The sequence below is a fragment of the Typopeltis vanoorti genome, chromosome 15 (assembly GCF_054136105.1).
Source record: "Typopeltis vanoorti isolate ZY-2024b chromosome 15, IOZ_Tvanoo_1.0, whole genome shotgun sequence".
NCBI lineage: Eukaryota > Metazoa > Arthropoda > Arachnida > Uropygi > Thelyphonidae > Typopeltis > Typopeltis vanoorti.
This window is the reverse complement of record NC_143563.1, coordinates 86,868,502-86,888,668: the sequence shown is the minus strand read 5'-3', so window position 1 is coordinate 86,888,668 and position 20,167 is coordinate 86,868,502. Positions and strand designations below refer to the sequence as shown.

Sequence of the window (20,167 nt, the reverse complement as noted above, 5' to 3'; positions counted from 1 at the left end):
TAAATATACGAGGCACATCCAGAAAGTAAGGTCTGGTCAAGAATTAAAAACTCATAAAGAAGAAATAGTTTTATCATCATCAAATTCCTGACATGAGCCCTCAATCTCTATCATCTATGGTACAATGTGCCTTAGATGATAGAAATATAAGATCTGATAATGATAATATTGGAGTCTTGACAAGTGACAGACTGATTTGGAGGAAAATTGTAGATATGATAGTACTACATGAAAAATTTACATCATTACGAACTTCCTATCTACAATTTTCCTCCAAATCAGTCTGTCACTTGTCAAGACTCCAATATTATCATTATCAGATCTTATATTTCTATCATCTAAGGCACATTGTACCATATCAATCCACCTATATCTTGGTCTTCCTCTGGGTCGTTTTCCTGCCAACCTGGCAGAGAACACTTGTTTTGCTAATCTTCCACGCCCATTCTGTTTAAGTGACCATACCACCTGAGATTAGCTCTGCTAATGCATTCCTGGATGCCGACAATGTCAAGTTCTTTCCTAATGTCCTTGTTTTTAATATGATATTGCCATTGATGCCATCTGTTCACACCTCTAATCTTTCTCAGGACTCATATCTGTGTCTCTAATCTTTGTTCAAGTGTTTTACTTCTGACCCAACTCTCAGATCCATAAGTTAAAACTGGTTTGAACACTCTTGTATACAGCTAATTTAGTGTTCCGATTAATTTCTCTCTTATTCCATATGAATTTATTCAATTGACTTCCTACCATACCAGCTTTGTTGATTCTGTTGTCTATTTCCATATTTAATTTACCATCTTCACTAAAACTCGTGCCTAAGTAGCTGAAATGTTTTACTTGTTCCACACGTTCCCCGTTCACAACATAGTTGACATTTTCAACAATTCTACCTATTTTCATTGTCTTTGCTTTTTAATGCTCGCCTTCATACCATATCTATTACAACAGTTATTCAATTTAGTCAAGGAATCTTGCAAACTTGTAGCGGATTTATTTAGAAGTATAACATCTTCCGCATAAAGCAGAGCTGACATTAACATCTCCAATTCTGATATCATGTTTAATACCACTTTCCTTCATAATGTGATCCATATAGATAATGAACAACAGAGGGGATAATGTACATCCTTGTCTCACACCAGATTTAACATTAAACCACCTTCCTGTACTTTCTTCAATTCTAACTGCTGACTTACAACTCAAATAAAGACTAAGTACTGCTTGATATAATGCTGCACTGACACCATATAACTGTAGCGTATTGAAGTTTCTCTCTTGGCATCTTGTCATATGCCTTTTCCCACATCGACAAAACTTAAATACAGATCTTTGTTATATTCCCATGCTTTCTCAACTATTTGTAGTAAAATGAAGATCTGATCCTGACAGCCTCTTTTTGACCTGAATCCAGCTTGTTGCTCACCAAGCTTTTCTTCCACAATTCTTCTCAACTGTTTCTCAAGTATGCTTGCCAGGAACACTCAGTAGGGAAATACCTCTGTAATTCTTACATTCAGTTTTATTTCCCTTTTTATATATGGGTACTATGAGAGCTCTACTCCAAACATCAGGAATTCGTCCCTCTGTCCAGACTTTCTAAACTATGCAGCGCAGCCACTGTGAGACTTTTATAACACCATATTTCAATATTTCTGGTCGAATATTATCTACTCCTGCTGCCTTTTCACATTTCAAGCCTCTGATGGCTTTTTCTACTTCAAGTATGGATATGTATTCCTGACTGTATGCCTGTTTGTGTTTTTTACCACTGTGCTATCACTGCTTGTTTCATTTAACAATTTTTCGAAGTAATTACTCCATACTCCAAGGATATCTTTTTCTCCTGTTTTCATGTAACCTTTATCATCTCTAACTCCTTTTACAGCACTCTTTCCTCCATTTCTAAGCTTCTTCAACAACCTCCAGAATATCTTACCATCTTCTTGATATTTATTTTCTATGTTCTTGCCAAAGTCCTCCCATGACTTGTTTACCTAGTCAATCTATCAGACATTACAGAATGTTCACAAAACCAGTCTGGTTAGCATATCCTCTGTCCAGCCAAAAGGCTGCAGGTTCGAATCCAATCCCACTGTGGGCATGGACGTTTTTGATTGTCTGTGAAAATACTAGTGATGGGGTAGGTGTAGGTGTGGTGCAGTTCACTGTGGTTGTTGGATATTCTCTTGATGAGTCCTTGACTCCCTGGAGGTCTTAGATAATAATAATAAAAAAATAAAAGCTGCTTTTAAGTGTCAGCCAGCTGCTGCTGTTGGACCAGATAACATACATTACAAGATGATCAAACATCAACCTCTCTATCTGCCAAGGATCAACTATTTGCATCTATTCAACAGAATTTTCTGTGAAATGTTTTTCCAGGTACTTGGCAAAAAGACAATTATTATTGCCTTTCCTAAGTCGGGGAAGGATCTGAAATCCCACTGAAGAAATTGCCATATTTACTCTTGATATATAAGAATCTAAAAAAAATTATTACCACTTGTCTTTTATAGTTTTTAAAGAGAAACAACCTTTTTTCCAGAAAACAATCTGGGTTCTGCAAATATCACTCAACTGATCTAGTTCAACTGGATGCATCCATTGGAGATGTGTTCCTAAAATAAGCACTTTATCAGTTGCCCCAGTCCTGAAGATACTTCAGGTGCAACTTTGTTTGCTTACATTTGGATAAAGAATTAAACTAAATATATAATTTATAGTCTAACCAAGTGGGAAAAAACTTCCATCTTTCTCTAATCCAGAGTAATTTAATAATAAGGTGCGATGTCGTATGCCAGTTGCCTTTTAGTAGTTCTGTGTTGCTTCAACCTTGGTGTCACCTCTGGATCTGGCTCCCACTGAAGAGACCTCAGTAAAGGTCGAAACCAGTCTGGGTAGTGACCCTTCCCATAATGCATAGCATTATAGGATACTAAGGAAAGTGATGAGAACTTAGTCCACTTTTGCCATGAGCTGCCTCAGTCATGAAGATCTTTTCAGGCACAAACTTCGTTTGCTTACACTTGGATAAAGGATTAAACTAAATATATAATTCATATTGTGGCAGTTTAGTTTGCACAGGGACCTTAAAACAGGTGTTCTTGCTCAGCTCCACATAGGTCATCATCAACTTACACACTCTTGCCATTTGAGGGATGATGACATGTTTTGTGTAAGTTCTGGTTAACAACCATCATTTGCATTTTAATCAACTCCCTCATCTTGTCAATGAGTGCAGCACCATTTTAGTGATATTTATAATCCACCTGAGCCTTATACACTCAGATTCATAATTGTTCTGTTGTCTGCTTCCAAATTTAATTTACAATCCACACTATAACTATGCCTACATGACTGATATATTTTATTTGTTTGGTGTTCTCCATTGAGACTGCAGATTTTTACCCCTTGGTCTTGATTATTTTTATAGTTACTTTTAATCCTGATTTTCAAGCAAATTTGTTACAGTCTTTCAGTTTAGAACTCCTGAAGACTTATACTTCATTTATATGAGGTGCATCCAGAAAGTAAAGTCCTTTCACAATTTACCACCAAATAAGATATAGGAGGGGGACTGCACATATATTATATCATAGCGACTCATTATTTAGCTGTTGACCTTTTTACTTTTGGCGTGTTATCATTTGTTGATTTCTATGAATAATTTATATTAAGTGCTGTGATAAAAAAAAAAAAAAAATCCTGCCAGTTACAAGGTTTGTCGTGTGATACAGTTCTTGTTGGCAGAAAACAATAGTGCTGCCAAAATTTACTGATAACTATGTAAAGTTTATGGGCCGAACTTAATGAGTCAGTAGTGTAACTTAGCTAGTCCTGTATATTTGTATATGCTCCATATGATGATCCTAATATGAAGATCGAAATGCCGGGATATTAAAAGTTATTTATAACACGGTCGTAAAGTCCATAATTTCTAAAATGAATGTGTAATATACTGTCACACGTTTCATTGCGTCACTAGATGAGCTGACATCACACATTTGAATTCTGCTAAGGAACTGCAGGTGAGCCAGTCAATTTGGATGTAAGGATGATGTTCCTGGTGGAGAACCAGGAATCCATCCCTATGTATGAGGGTTCTCCTTATGGCCAATTAAGAGCAGATCTTCTCATTAGGAACATGGAGGTTCCACTCTGATATTACGCCTCTAGAAAAGTTTAGTTTGGTGTGTGTGAGTGAGGGTCACCATGACAGTATTCCCCAATAAATGTGGCATGAAGTAGTTCTTTAGATTGGGTTATTTATGCTGCATCAATAAGAATGTCTCCAGAATGGAGTTTCTTGACTGATTTTGGAGCTACTGCCAACCTTTCTGGATGAAGGGCAACATTTTGCCATTGAATGTAAGATAAAGACAATTAGAGACAGCATATTTATTGCTGTCTCTAATGTTTTCTATTTATTATTTCAGTTTTCTAATGATATTCCAATGGTTTCTGAATATGTTGGGCTTGTTGAGGAGACCCTGGTAAATTAGAAGATGAAAAATTATTCATTCTCAGGAGGAAATCAGTTTAGTGCCAGAGCTTCCCACCCATTACAGAGCCACACGTGAATGCTGACTCACTGGCAAGGAATGGCTGCACTTGGGAAGTGGAATGTCAGAGCTATTCGAGACATGATACAGGCAACACAGCAAGCATTAGACCGTGGACCACGGGGAAGGAGACTTACTGCAACACTGTTGACCTCTTCAGGATCCAGCCCACTAACAAAATAATAATCCTGGCTGGGTTATTTAGGACCATCTGTCTTATCAAAGTAGTGCAAGACTACCAAGATCCCCCCCCCCCCCTTTTTGGATGTTCAAATATTGCACTGTAAGGCAAACAAGGTGGCACAAGGCATTGAGTCCCAGTGATGGCAGGCTGGAAAATGGGATTAAAAAAAAAAAAAACTCATAAGAAGAGTGAAAAGTATGGGAAGAAAAGTACAGAAAAAGAATAAGAATGAAAAGGGCCAGTACCTTTATGGTGTGATGGATGAGAAATAAAATCTTTGATCAAAGACTAGAGATCAATCAATGATATGACTGATATCCAGTTTTGAATCATCAGTACACAAGCAGATGTTTCTCCTATCATTTTATCTACAAATTAAAGTGAAGCACCTTCCCCTTCAAAAAAAGCCTTATCCATTTCACTGGCCATCAACCTTTTCATATTTCAACTCCTCCATTCTATTATGCATCAGTTACTCTCTTTTTATTATTATTATAAGATGGCACCTCCCAAGGAGTTCAAAAACTCATCACGGGAGATTACCTATTCTACAACTCTCTGTTCTCCACCACTCAGTTCACCAACAACAACAAACTGCCTCATCTACACCAACGGCATCTACTGCCCCCCCCCCCTAGCATTTTGACAGACAGTCACTAACATCCATGGCAGGATTCGAACCTGTAGCCTTTTGGCTGGAAAGCGGATACGCAAACCACTCTCTTAACTATATTATTAGCTCCACACCCTTCCTTCATTCATTTCAATTTATATAATACAGTTTCATATGGTATTCTCTCAAATGGTTTTGTAAAATCCAGCAGAAAATGGGACCCACTCCACCCATTCCAGAATTCTGTCTTTGATCCACTTCTCCAATACCTTAATCACAATTCCTAAGATACTGATTAGTCTATAATTTGCTACCTATGTCTTGAAAATTCAAGATTTAATATTTGTATTAAGATTCTACAATATTCTAAGCACCTCCATTTCATATACCACTAATTCTGGCTTCAATCCCTTTAATATCTGTCACTGCAATACCTCCATGTAAATGGATTATATTTGCAAAATTATCTATTTCAGGTATTTCTTCAGTTATTCTGTCACCTTCCTAACATCTATTAGCATTCATTAAAGTTATCCTGCCATAGTCATTTTTCCTTAAGCCTGCACAACAAATTTAATCTCATAAACTGATCCTGCATTCTTACTTGGGCTTTGTAATGCACATGAGCCTGCTAATCAACTTATTCTTTTATATATCCACATATGATTTTTTAATGAAGCTATACATCTAACAATTATTGACCATTTGCCATAAATAACATAAAATGGCATGTTAAAACTATATTTATTACTTGTTATTTCTATATCTTAATCAACATTATTAACATGTATCATTCAATATGTTATACTAATGATAGGCTTGCCATAATATTGATTAAATAAAGTTTGACAAAACAGAAAACATGTAAAATACTACCTTAATTAATCCAGGCATTAATTCTGGTAATAACTGAAGTATTATATTCTTGGGATGATGTTCAATCAACTAAATAATAGAAAATGAAGTAAATAATCAAGAATGAGCTTATTGAAAACAATACTTAAGTTTTAAGTGAAATACACCATGATACAAATTCTCCAACTGGACAATTTTGAATTTCTATTTATTTCAATCAATGATGTGTTCTTTTGAACAGAAGAAACATTAGAAGTATATAAAAAAACTTTGAATTATCAACATTTTACATTTGTACTATATTTTATTGTATTTCTGATGCTCACAAAAGAATTATTTATTTTTTTATAATTTTTTCTGATTGTTTGTGAATATCAAGCTTGATTTTCCTTCATTATAATTTATCTAACAGGCTGAATAGCCTATTACCTAAGATATCTTTACTTTTTTTCTAGACCTAATTATATTTCTGTAGTCCATTATATATATAAAGTTTTTGTACATGTTCCTTGTATCCAAAAATAGGATAAGAAAGCTGGTGTTTTTAATTAAAGAGAAGTTTTTCAAGAAAAAGGTAAGATTTCTTCTTTCTCAAACCTCATCTACATCATATATATATATGACCGATATAAAAAAATGCCGAGTGTGACAGAGGAGGCAGATCTGAATCTAGTTAGTTTGCTACAATGCTATCTAAAAATAAAGCTAATCCATTAGCATCTTGTCTATTCTTCAACTCTTACACTTTTGGGTCTATGCAAATTACTTTCTGCTACCAAAGGCAATGCATTGACTTTTCATTTACACACACACACACAAACACAGAAAATTAGATCCTCATATTTCGGTATTCTTTAATCAGCTCATCACAGCATTATTTACTTCCTCCTCTTTCTGTCCGGGTATATCTGGTAAACATCTCTTATCAGAGTGTGTAACACCAACTATGAAATTCAGAGGTGGTGGTGCAATGGCATATTTGATTAAACGAATAAATAAATAAATACATAGTAGTAAAAATAAATACATCATATATTTACATATGCTTTAACCTCCTGAAGGGTTACTCTTTCTTAGATGTAATTCATTTTGTGAATTTACTTCTCTTAGTCATTAACAGTGAATAGTTACATAAAACTAATTACATTGTTAGTTGCATTCAGGTTTTAACTCTTAATATCTTTGTTTTACTTTTATTAACTATTTAATTGCCAGAGGGGTATATGGTAAGGTTGTTTGCAAGGATAGAAAAATCAGAACTCCATGGAAGACATAGGAAGTTAAAGAGGCAGTGAAGGATAAAAGAAAGCATATCAAATATTCCTAGCAAATAAGTCAGCCTGTGCTCTTAGAGAATACAGAGAAAAATGTAAGAAAGTTAAACACTTTCTTACATTTGAAAGTTTAGCTAATTGTAAAATTAGCTAAACAAAAGTCATGGGAAGACTTTGATAAGTCTTTCCATGACTTTTGTTTACTAAGTTTGATAAGTCTTCCCATGACGTAGAAAATAAATTATCAAGAAAGTGGCAAGATATTTCTTGAGGTTGTTGAAAAAGCTCAGAAATGGAGGGAAGAGTGCTGTAAAAGGAATTAGAGATGATAAAGGTGACATGAAAACTGAAGAAAAAGATATCCTTGATGTGTGGAATAATTACTTCAAAAAATTGCTAAATGAAACCATCAGTGACAGCACAGTGGTAAAAAAACACTCAACAGGCATGCAAACAAGAATACATATTCATATTTGAAGTAGAAAAAGCCATCAAAAGCCTGGAATGTGGAAAGTCAGCTGGAGTAGATGATATCTGACCAGAAATGCTCAAGTATGGAGGTATAAAAGTCTTACAGTGGATACACTGCATAGGTCAGAAGTTCCAAATGACTGGAGTAGAGCTCTCAGTGTTTTGAGAAAAGCTATTTAAAACGTTACACTTATATGGTGTCAATGGGACATTATATCAAGCAATACTTAGTCTTCATTTGAGATTAAGCCAGCAGTTAGAATTGAAGAAGTACAGGAAGATAGGTTGATGTTAAATCTGGCATCAGACAAGGATGTACATTATCGTCTCTGTTATTTATTATCTATATGGATCACATTATGAAGGAAAGCAGTATTAAACTTGATATTGAAATTGGGGGTGTTAATGTCAGCTCTTTGCTTTATACAGATGTTATTCTTCTAAATAAATCCAGTACAAGTCTGCAAGATTCCCTGCCTAAATTAAATAAATGTTGTAATAAATTTGGTATGAAAATCAACAATTAAATATGGAAATAGACAACAGAATCAAAAAGCTGGTATGAAAATCAACAATTAAATATGGAAATAGACAACAGAATCAAAAAGCTGGTATGGTAAGAAGTCAACTGAATAAATTTATATGGAATAAGAGAGAAATTAGTCAAAACACTAAATTAGCTGCATACAAAACAGTGTTCAAACCAATTTAAACTTACGGATCTGAGAGCTGGGTTAGAAATAAAACACTTGACCAAAGGCTAGAGACTACAGATGTGAGAGTCCTGAGAAAGATAAGGGGGTGTGAATAGATGGCATCAATGGCAATATCATATCAAAAATGAGGATATTAGAAAAGAACTTGACATTGTCAGCATCCAGGAATGTGTTAGCAGAGCTTATCTCAGTGGTATGGTCACTTAAACAGAATGGGAGAGGAAAGATTAGCAAAACAAGTGTTCTCTGCCAGGCTGGTAGGAAAAAGATCCAGAGGAAGACCAAGATATAGGTGGATTGATTCAGTAAAAAATGCCTGAGAAGATAGAAATATAAGATCTGATAATGTTGGAGTCTTGAGAGGTAACAGATTGATTTGGAGGAAAATTGTAGATAGGAAGTTAGTAATGATATAAGTTTTTCATGTAGTGGTATCATATCCTGTACACTCTTTGAAGGTACATATCAGGAATTTGATGATGATGAACTATTTAATTGTTAGCTATTTTAACACACTGTTATTTGATTACACAAGTTCACTTAGCATTCTAGAAATTGTCTTAACTGATGCTCCTTTTCGCATACACAAACATAAAAAATACTGAAAGGTAGCTTTGTTTAATTTGATGTGAAATGAATTCCTCAAGACTCCTATTCCTCTTTTTCAAAAGGAGAGAGTTTCTCATGACATCTTCGAGGTATCTATGGAACTTTGGATATTTTCCACCTGGTCACATCTGTATGTCCATATAGTATACATAGTTATAATAATTATGATTGTTTGTATTCTGCTTAACTATTTCTCATTTAGTCAAAATATTAGCTATTCATTTATTATTTGATTCTGTGGCATCCATTGTTTCACAAGACTCCAGATTTCTTCTGCATTTTTTACAATAAACCATCATATACAACTCTTGAATTGGTATACAGTAACTTCTCAATGCCACATTTTTCTTCTATAAATCGGTATGCTTCAGCCATTTCATTGAACATTCTTGGTGGTCTTTTTTTTTAATTGAAGGAAGCAAGCTGATGATGACTGTCAGGAAGGCACTTTTGTAGAAAAGCAATTGCATATCCATGGTATAAATTACTATGTGCTTTGACTCTGATTATCGCGATATTATAGTTCTGATTATCAATGTTTTTAGGTGTATATTAACTAGACCAAGAACCTCCAGTTTCTATTTTGTGGAAGAGCATTGTGCGGTGCATTGGTTCATATTGTGAACCCCATATGTATGTCGCAAAGAGCCTATGAATTTTATCTGCCCATTGTCCGTGATACAGAATGTTATGTATTATGTACCACAGTAGAGAGGCTAAGTAGTCCTGCTTTTCCTGGTTTGTAAAAGCAGCATTTTCAGATAAGAAGGGTCTTTCCTTCTGGTGTACAGAGCATCAATAAAGATAGTTTTATGTGCTGACATGATGTAAATGCATATGTCTAACAGTTAATGATATTAAACACATGATAAACATATAACACTAGTTTAATGGAAGTATTTTAGCCAACATTTTACTTCAATAAATAATAATTTCATTATACTTATTTTTATGAGTTCATTAAACTGAATAGAAACAAATAATTCTAAACAGGATCAAAATAAAAAATAATAAACTTACCATGCGCAACAGTTTGATTGCAATCTGAATGTCCATACACTCTGATGATGTAACAATAATGGACATAAGTGTTCTGACACACTGTTCAGGAGGTAAGACATGCACTGCTGCCTCTCCGCATATTTCAGCTGCTTTGTATATCTGATATAAAGAATGTACATGTAAGATGTTTATATACTTCAATTCAATCAAAAAATAATTTTTAAAAATTGCAAGTGCAATAGATGCCGTAGTGAATTCCATAAGAGCAAGAGAAATAGTTGTTATAGCCCAATGTTTTCTATAACCAATTTAGGGAAAAAAGATTGATCCCCCAACACTTGTTCATTCACGTGGCAAATTGTACAATGACAACAGACCTGTTTATACGTAGCAGGAATTATACATAATCAAAAATTTTAAGACCGAAAATTTACGTGAGTATATATTTAATAGATGTAAAATTTTTGCCTTAGTATCAAAGATATCTTGAGTAGAATTGCATAATAAACTATTACTAAATAGCAATGAATATGCCTTTGATACTAAGGCAAAAACTGTATACCTATTAAGTATTTATACATAAATACTTAATAGGTACTTTTTGTTTTCTTTTTTATTTATGCCAACTTACCTATTATTAGAAGTATACATAAAGAAAGGATATAGTGGGAAATTATGCACTGATAACTGAACACAAAGCAATGCTAGGAATCATACACACAAAATGACATGAAAAGTACAAATGCAAGAAATAGTGAGAGACAATTAAGAAAGAGTATGAATTTATAAAAATTAAAATCTACAATTAATTATATTATACTTCACAAGAAATTATATATTTTCTACATACTAGTGGCAAAGTGGTGTGCTACCACATAATTAAATTCTCTGGTTTAGAGGGTTTTTTATTTTTATTATTAATGCTATGGTTAAAAAAATCTTTACAAAAAATTACAAACACTAGATATACCAAAAAAAATTCAAAGTGCACCACCACTTATACATTCTCTACTAGTATTACAGTTCACTAACTTTTCTAATTAAATCATGCATGATGCCATCCTCGAGAAAGGCAGATGTGTTTTTGTTAAGTATGACATCCCCATGCAAAAAAAAAAAAAATCTGGAATTCTCTTTTATATGATCTACTCTGACTCAAGATTTCCTTACTTTACTTTGTTGCCTTCATTTGCTTTACTATTCTTCCAATTCAGATGACTATGCTAATTTCTGAAAGTTGGCACTACTGACCATAATTTAATCCATGTATCCTTTTCCACACACAAATTTTTGCAGCCAATCTCAGAATAGTCTTTTGCTACACCAGTACTAACTGGATAATGGTGATTTTCTACATTTTTTTCATGGTCTGATTACTACCCTCCTGATGCTGGAATGCAAGACTGTCATTCAAAGGGTCAAATGAAGAAACTTATTTTTAGCTCAAGTGACAGTCAAGCTGCTTCCGATCCCTTGTTAACTTATGGGTGGAATTTGTTTGTTCTAAAATGTTTCTTCTCTCACACTGTGATGATATCATGGTAACACCACCAAAAAATAATTCTGACCTCTTCGTCTTCTCATCCAACCTTGCACATACAGACAACCAAGGAAAATCACTTGTTCATGTGTGAAAGAGATTTTCCTTAGCTCTTTCAGCAGGAGAAGAGAAAACTGAGAGACAAACCAAGACATTTATCATCAGTAAGACAACAAAAAAATCCTCATTAATCTGGACTGTGTTTCTCTCACAGCTATGTCCAAAATATGTGCTACAGAATTAAGACTCATTCAATATCACTTATACAGGGTATTACAGTCATCTTTCATCTACATGGAAGTGAGTCATGAAGATACTAGATGCAAACCATGGAAGCAAGCCCATTTTGAAGCCTATTCTTAAAAAGGAAGAAAAGTCAGCTATCAAACTATTATTCCATGGTCTGCAACTCACTCCTAAAAAAATTTCCCAAGCATCCAACTTTGAAACCTGCCAATTAATTAGCGATCACCTACAGTAGTGAACAAATTAATCCAAACAAGCCAAATTTTCGTAATTTTTGTTTTTGGATTGGTTGTTTCAGTTCACAATAATTTTGGTTTACTATTTTCGGTTTTATGAACTATTTTGGTTGAGTGCATGTATTAACTGTCTCTGTGATGTTTATTAATAGTGTACATTTTTAATAGTGTAAACAAGTTGACATTCGTAGTGTTTTATTCATTTTGTGTAGCTATGAAATGGATACAACTCCAGAAAAGCATTCAAAAAATACACACTCTTTCTCAGCATACATCCATGACTTAGACAAATTGCTAATGTGTGAATGTTGGTTGGAGTATTGTTAATGCGATTTTAAAGAGGTTTATGGAGACAGGTACCTTTTCTCCTGACAGAAAAGGAAAATATGGGCAAAAAACAAAAACTACACTTCTCAAAATCATTTACAAATTAGGAAAAGCAAAATGAATCCAAGATTGTCTGCTGTGGACATAAATAGAGACTTGGTAGCTAGTGGGATTAATGCTTCTGACATGATAGTTTGTTGAAGATTGTTGGAAGCAGGGAAGACTACTCACAGACCAAAAAAGAAAACTGTTAAAGAAGGCTATGCAGAAAAAGTAGCTCCTGTGGGCGAAAATGTACAGTTGTTTCTTTAGATTCTTCTCAGCAATCCAATCTTTGGGCTGCTGAGAAGTGGAAGAAGGTCATATTCTCAGATGAGAGCCATTTCTTTGTCCATTGAGAGCAAGTACTTTATATTTGCAAATCAGCAGCTGAGATGACTTCTCCCACCCACCTTCAACAAGCTTCTAAACATCCAGCTAAAAAGATGTTTGAGGGATTTTTTTACACATGGCAGTGAAGGATCACATGTGCCTGTTGATGGTATGATGAAAAGTGACCAATATAGCGCAATCCCTCGATTAGTGCACCTAATGCGTTCTTTAAAACAGGCGCATTAATCGAAAACACGCTAATCAAATATAATAACCTATGGGAAAAAGTATAATTCACTCCTCAAATTTCTTTTTTGAAACTTAATTTTTTTATAAAAGAATTAAGGTATGTCTCAAGGCCTAGTTAAAGGAAAACCATGAAGCTGAAAGACAATAAAACATATTCAGAATATAAATTTTATTATTCTACTTCTTAACAAAGAATTGAGCTAACGTAGTTTGGCAGGCATTTTGTTTCTTTTTTTCATACAACCGACGGTATGGCCCTATTACTCCTTCTACTCTTCTGCAAATTTTACTGCTTCTCTCTTCATCAGGGTCAGCCTCTAAGCATTGCTGCTTAAAAACTTCGATTGTACAAAAAAATATTTTCAAATTGTTTCTGTGAAATCTCTTTTGGCTGACTACAGTGATTAAATTTTCTTCATATTCTTTGGGATCTTCCCACTGTGAATCTAAATTTAGCAGGTTGGAATCACTCAATTCTTCAGAATGAGATTTAATTAACTCTTGGATTATCATTGAAGGGGAGAAAGAAATGAAGGACATACGAATTGATCACCGACACGTGAAATCACGTGCTTTATAGATAAAATTTCCCAACTGTTATACAAGCAAAATAGTTACCACTTTAAAAACTACAATGATCATAAAATAGAAGTTAATTTTCCAACGTGTAATAATAAACAACTCATCCCAGAAGACGGATTGATTACCCTATTATCGGAATTGATTCTCCTTTTTGTGACATGCGCAGAAGTGTCAAAGGGTCTCGAATCTGTGGGCGTACTATAGCAGATGACACAAATTTTGGAGGTAAAATTTTGGAACATGGTATACATAGTGTACATGGAAGTAGTGTAGTATGCCATTAAAAAAAAAGTTTGTAAAATGTTTTAAATTGATAACTAATTTATTTCATTCTGGTGAGTGATTTTTTAAAATAGTTAGCCATAAAAATGTATAGATAGAAAATTTTTAAAATCTGTAACATTTATTTTAAAGATGTATATAAGGCACTAATCAAATTTGGGTATCGAAAAAAAATGACGCACTAATCGGGGGCGCATTAACCGAGGGATTACTGTATACAAATCTTGGAGAAAAGAGTGGTCCCAAAGATCCAGAAAGACAAAACTCAACTTCCAACAGGATCTTGCTCCTTGCCACACTTCAAAAAAAAGTGAAAGAGTTCCTCAAAAATCACAACATCCAATCACTTCAATGGCCAGGTAACTCTCCTGACATTAACCCAATAGAAAATTTGCAGACCACAGTGAAAGAGAGACTTGGAAAATTAACTTGTGATACAAAAGATAACTTAATACAATCCATCTGCATCTTTGCAGAAATAAGAAAAAATGTGTTCTACATTGGCAGAGTCCATGTCTAAGTGAATTAATGAACTTATTAGGAACAGAGGAGCATAAATTATTAGGTAAAGTTGGAGTTTAATTTTTGTACTTATTTTCTTGTGAAATTAAAATTTTTCTTTAGAATCTGAGTGTTCAGATTAATTTGTTCACTACTGTATATAGATTCTGCAAACTCTCTTAATTTCACAGCAGATCTCCTGGCCATCCTTACTCAACTTTGGACACAAGCCATGAAAAGATTTGGAGAAACTCATGGTCACTCATCCATGGATTATTTCCTGTCTTTTCCATCAATGCCAGCGTATCCTAGTGCTTTGTGCTTTCTCCAATATAATGACCTTTTCTCACTAACCACAAATCCTAACCATATTTTTGCTGATAGCAGTGAACTCTACTCCTCCTCTTCTTCCTTTGACAAACCTTGAGCCCTCTTAATTATTCAAGCTTCAAAACCTTCCATAATCATCTTCAACACTGATCCATCTTGCAATTTTCCAGTGTGGGGGAAAAGTGGAGGACAATCTTTGTTATCTTCAACACTGCCTAATTTCTCTTTAAGAAACATCTCACTTTACACCCCTCATTTTGATAATATTCAGATGGAATGAGATCAAAAAACCTCCCTAAGAATGCTTAATGTTATCCAGAAGAGGGCAACAATCTAAAGATATTGCTTCCTCACCTCCTCCAGTCACTTTCTCATATTCAGTTTATGCATTAGGTCTGTTATGTCAGTACTTTCATGAGTATTATAAACAAGTAAAAACACAATAAGCTGCTGATATACACTTCAGCTTCAAGCTTACTAAATCAACTCTTCATCCTCTTCTTTCATTCCATCTACCCCCCCCCCCCCCCCCCTTGTTGTTTGGTGGAAAACATTCCCATAATGTTTTTGCAGAATGACACTCTTCACCTGTTCACAAAACACTAATCATATGCCTTACCAACACAAACAAATAACACCACCATATTATGTTTCAACCTCTCTGTGTGGAGATACACACATGCTCCTATCATTATTCAGGGGTGATTAACAAAGATATGAAAATTTTATTTTGTTAGCAATAAATTGATGATATAATTAAATGAAGAGGATATTCTAAATGCATTTAAATGAAAACTTTACTAGCAGAATCAATACTTTAGCAATTCAAGCCACTGACAATCATAAGCACAGAGAAAGTCCCATAACATTTAAAACCATAACTTGTTAATTCATTACCAGCTCTGCCTCTTCTACAACTGTGTAGCTTGCAATCATCTGTTATATTTGAAGATAAATGCAATACCGTTTAGATGTCCAACAAGCACTGAACATACCTTCTCTTTATAAGAAGTGCCCTTTTTAATATCTCCAAAATTTACCTTTTCTTTAGTGGCACAATTGCTATGTGTCTAATTTTTATTTTTTTATAACTTTATTAAAAAGGTGCATTCACTTCACACTACTCGAAATTGTTTCTCATTCAAGAAGCTTGCCTTCATGTTTACCTTAGTTTCCATTCACCCCAAATAGTCTGAATAGGAAGACTATACATATATCTGAATAGAGGAGCCTATATTTATCACTAAAGATATCAACTGTTCTGTTTACAGTGGTATTGGCATTGTCAGTTATGCCAACATCGATACATATCCAGCAGGATAAGCTTGTTAAGGCTTGTGTTATCTTTCTTGAGGTTAAGATAGTCATTAAATACAATTAAGTTAATTTCTAAACAGGGATCACTAAAGGGTCCAAGCCAGATAACTGGTAATAAGAATATAGGCATAATGGCCTTTTTAAGGATTGTGGGAAAATGACCAGGGCTTCTGATTTAATGTGCAGTCCTTGCCTTCTTGTGGTACATCTGATGAGTAGGTATTTATACAGACACCAACCAAAAGAGAATGGGCTGATAATGTGAAACTTAGCTGGCCACCTTGGATTCTGCACTGGCTTAAACCAAAATAAAATTTTGGTACAACATAATGGAATTTTATGCTCGCTGCAGAATTAGCTGGTTAAAAGACCCCCCCCCCCCCATCTCCAAGTTGTTTCATCAAGAACCAAATTAAATATTGAAAAGTTAGCCAATTGGCATAATCTCTAATGCAACATCAGCAGAATTTAAGATGTGCCATCAATGTTAGAAGTTTTAACAGAAAATTAGTGGAATAAGAAGAATTTACTAAGGAAGAAGTGAAGGAATTTTTCAAATCAATAGAGAAGACAACTCACATAAAAAAACTTATCCTTGTTGGATATCTACATAACAGTAGGAAATTAATACCAGATAGATAGAAATGTTTTGGGAAAATGTGAAGAAAAGTCAATAATAACAGTAAGTACCTGCTGGATTTCTGTTTGCGACATGGAGAGAACACACATCAAATAGCAAATCTCACTGATTGTCATTGTTGATAGTAGATATATCTTCAGTGGAATAGGAAACACAGATATATAGAGGATATGATATAGGAACTGATCAACCATTTAGTTTTGAGCAGAATAAAAAAATTAATTTTACATAGAAAATAAAAATATGTACAAAAGTTTTAAAAAGAATGAAAGCCAAAGATCTTTTGGAGGTAAACTCTAGACTCTAATATACAAATATTATGAAAGAAAAAATGAAACAGCTTGAAAACAAGAACCAATTCCAAAACTTGGGACTCATTGCCAGGCTCAGAGATGAAAAAAAGAAACATTCAGCCAGAAGCTTAAGATAGTGCAGCTGCCTACAAGGAAAGAAAAATCAGAACTCCATGGTGGATTCAGGAAGTTAAAAAGACAGCCATGGAACACAAGAAAGCATATTAAGTCAGTATATACGCTGAACTGTAAGTCAGCAGTGTATACATTATCTCCACTATCATTCATAATCTATATGGATCACATTATGAAGAAAAGTGGTATTAAACCTAATATCAAAATTAGAGATACTAATCTCAGCTCTATTTTATGAAGATGATGTTATACTTTTGAATGAATCCACTATGAGTCTGCAGGATTCTCTGACTAAATTGAATAACTGTTGAAATAAATTTGGTATGAAATCAGCAATTAAAAAGACAATGACAATGAAAATATGCAGAAACATTGAGAACATTCAAAATTCCAGCTATTCAAAACACCTTCTGAGTCCTGCATAGCTGAATTACTTTTTATGGAAGAGTCTTTCTCTTGTATGCTGCCTAAATGGTACAATCCAGAGGTCATCAAATTCAACATTAATAAATTTCTTCTTTCTCTTTACCTTTCCACCCATCCATGGGTGTGTGTTGGGGGGGGGGGGGGGGAGGCTAATTTATTAATGTGGTTGAATAAACTTGTGGATCAACCATTTGAAAAAATCTGCAACCTGTAAGTTAGAAAGATGCTCAGGTAATCGTACTGGAGAGGACTGATTACATAATTATGTTAGACAGCAAGATTCTAGCCAACTTCTGTCAGCCTCATATATCAACAAACTGCCTCTAGCCATCCAGTAGATCTGTGGTTTTTTGGTTGCTGGACCATTTTGGTAGGTACCCTAGCAGAGCAACAATTTCCATGAAACTATCACCAACATGTCTAACACCAACTATCCAAGTGACTTACATTTTATCAGTGTTCATTACACAATGAACTGTGAGCACATGTGTATATGTACCATCCATAACATTCTTGGCTATGGAACTTTAAATAACCTAGGATGGATACATAACACATAACTAAATCTTTAACAAAGTCTATAGTTAAAACAGAACCTCTGTATATTAGCTGTTTTTGAGAAAAAAAAAATGAAATTAAACGATCAAATAGGTGCACACTCATTTTACTCTGACACATTACTAATAATGAATCAGAGGAACATTAAATTAAAATTTTAAAAAATTTAATTTAGATTTTTCTAACCTGAAATATCTTTAAAAGTAAAAATCTTCAAAATTTTTAAAAGTAAAATATATATTTTTCTTGATTGTAGTGAAAGATTTAATTCAAAGATATCTGCAATAATTATTCTAAAAGTTCACATGCCTGAGTACACAACAGAAAGAATAACATACTTACAGCATTTGTTTCATCTTTTGCTGCTTCAATGATTTTCAAAACAATTAATTCAACATAACCATGGAAATTATATGCTTGTTTCTTAATTAATTCACACAAAGATCGCAATGCAAGGAAACGCACACCATTCTGAATGGAAAGGGAAAAAAAATTATTAAATATATTTTCATGTAATTCTTCCTTTTCTGAAAAATATTGCAAGTGTGTTAAAGTACAAAATATAAGACAGCTATGAGACCAAAGGTTATCAAGTTCTCTTCATAGTCTGTGTGTGTGTGGGGGAGTGATCTGCATAACAATGAATAAACAAATTTATAATTTCAAAATTATTTTTATTTTTCAACATAATGTACCCTCAAGGAGTGTACAGGATATGATAGCTACATGAAAAAAAATTTACATCATTACTAACTTCCTATCTACGATTTTCCTCCAAATCAGTCTGTTACTTGTCAAGACTCCAACATTATCAGATCTTATATTTCTATCGTCTAAGGCACTTTGTACCGTATCAATTCACCTTTATCTTGGTCTTCCTCTAGTCGTTTTCCTGCCAACCTGGCAGAGAACACTTGTTTTGCTAATCTTTCTTCGCCCATTCTGTTTAAGTGACCATACCTCCTGAGATTAGCTCTGCTAACGCACTCCTGGATGCTGACAATGTCAAGTTCTTTCCTAATATCCTCATTTTTAATATGATATTACCATTGATACCATCTGTTCACGCCTCTAATCTTTCTCAGGACTCTCATATCTGTGGTCTCTAGTCTTTGGTCAAAGTGTTTTACTTCTGACCCAGCTCTCAGATCCATAAGTTAAAACTGGTTTGAACACTGTCTTGTATACAGCTAATTTAGTGTTCCGACTAATTTCTCTCTTATTCCATATGAATTTATTCAATTGACTTCCCACCATACCAGCTTTGCTGATTCTGTTATCTATTTCTATATTTAATTTACCATCTTCAATAAAAATCGTGCCTAAGTAGCTGAAATGTTTTACATGTTCCACAGGTTCTCCATTCACAACACAATTGACATTTTCATTGTCTTTGTCTTTTTACTGCTGACCTTCATACCATATCTATTACAACAGTTATTCAATTTAGTCAGAGAATCTTGCAGACTTCTAGCGGATTTATTTAGAAGTATAACATCATCCGCATAAAGCAAAGAGCTGACATTAACATCTCCAATTTTGATATCATGTTTAATACCACTTTCCTTCATAATGTGATCCATATAGATAATGAATAACAGAGGGGATAATGTACATCCTTGTCTCACACCAGATTTAACATTAAACCATCTTCCTGTACTTCCTTCAATTCTAACTGCTGACTTACAACTCAAATAAAGACTAAGTATTGCTTGATATAATGCCTCATTGACACCATATAACTGTGGTGTTTTTGAATAGCTTCTCTCTTGGCACCTTGTCATATGCCTTTTCAAAATCGACAAAACTTAAATACAGATCTTTGTTATATTCCCATGCTT

General features: G+C 34.1%; 1 protein-coding gene across 8 annotated transcripts in view; it reads right to left on the bottom strand.

Moving 5' to 3' along the window:
• The window catches only part of chb (CLIP-associating protein), a 723,643-nt gene that overhangs the window by 22,333 nt on the left and 681,143 nt on the right, over positions 1-20,167 (bottom strand). For all 8 annotated transcript variants that reach the window (XM_090405359.1, XM_090405362.1, XM_090405366.1 and 5 more), the window contains 3 exons: positions 18,669-18,797; positions 10,311-10,451; positions 6,242-6,310 (listed from right to left, as the gene is read on the bottom strand). In XM_090405359.1, coding sequence (XP_090261485.1) covers positions 6,242-6,310; positions 10,311-10,451; positions 18,669-18,797 — 339 coding nt within the window. The remainder of the gene's footprint in view (positions 1-6,241; positions 6,311-10,310; positions 10,452-18,668; positions 18,798-20,167) is intronic.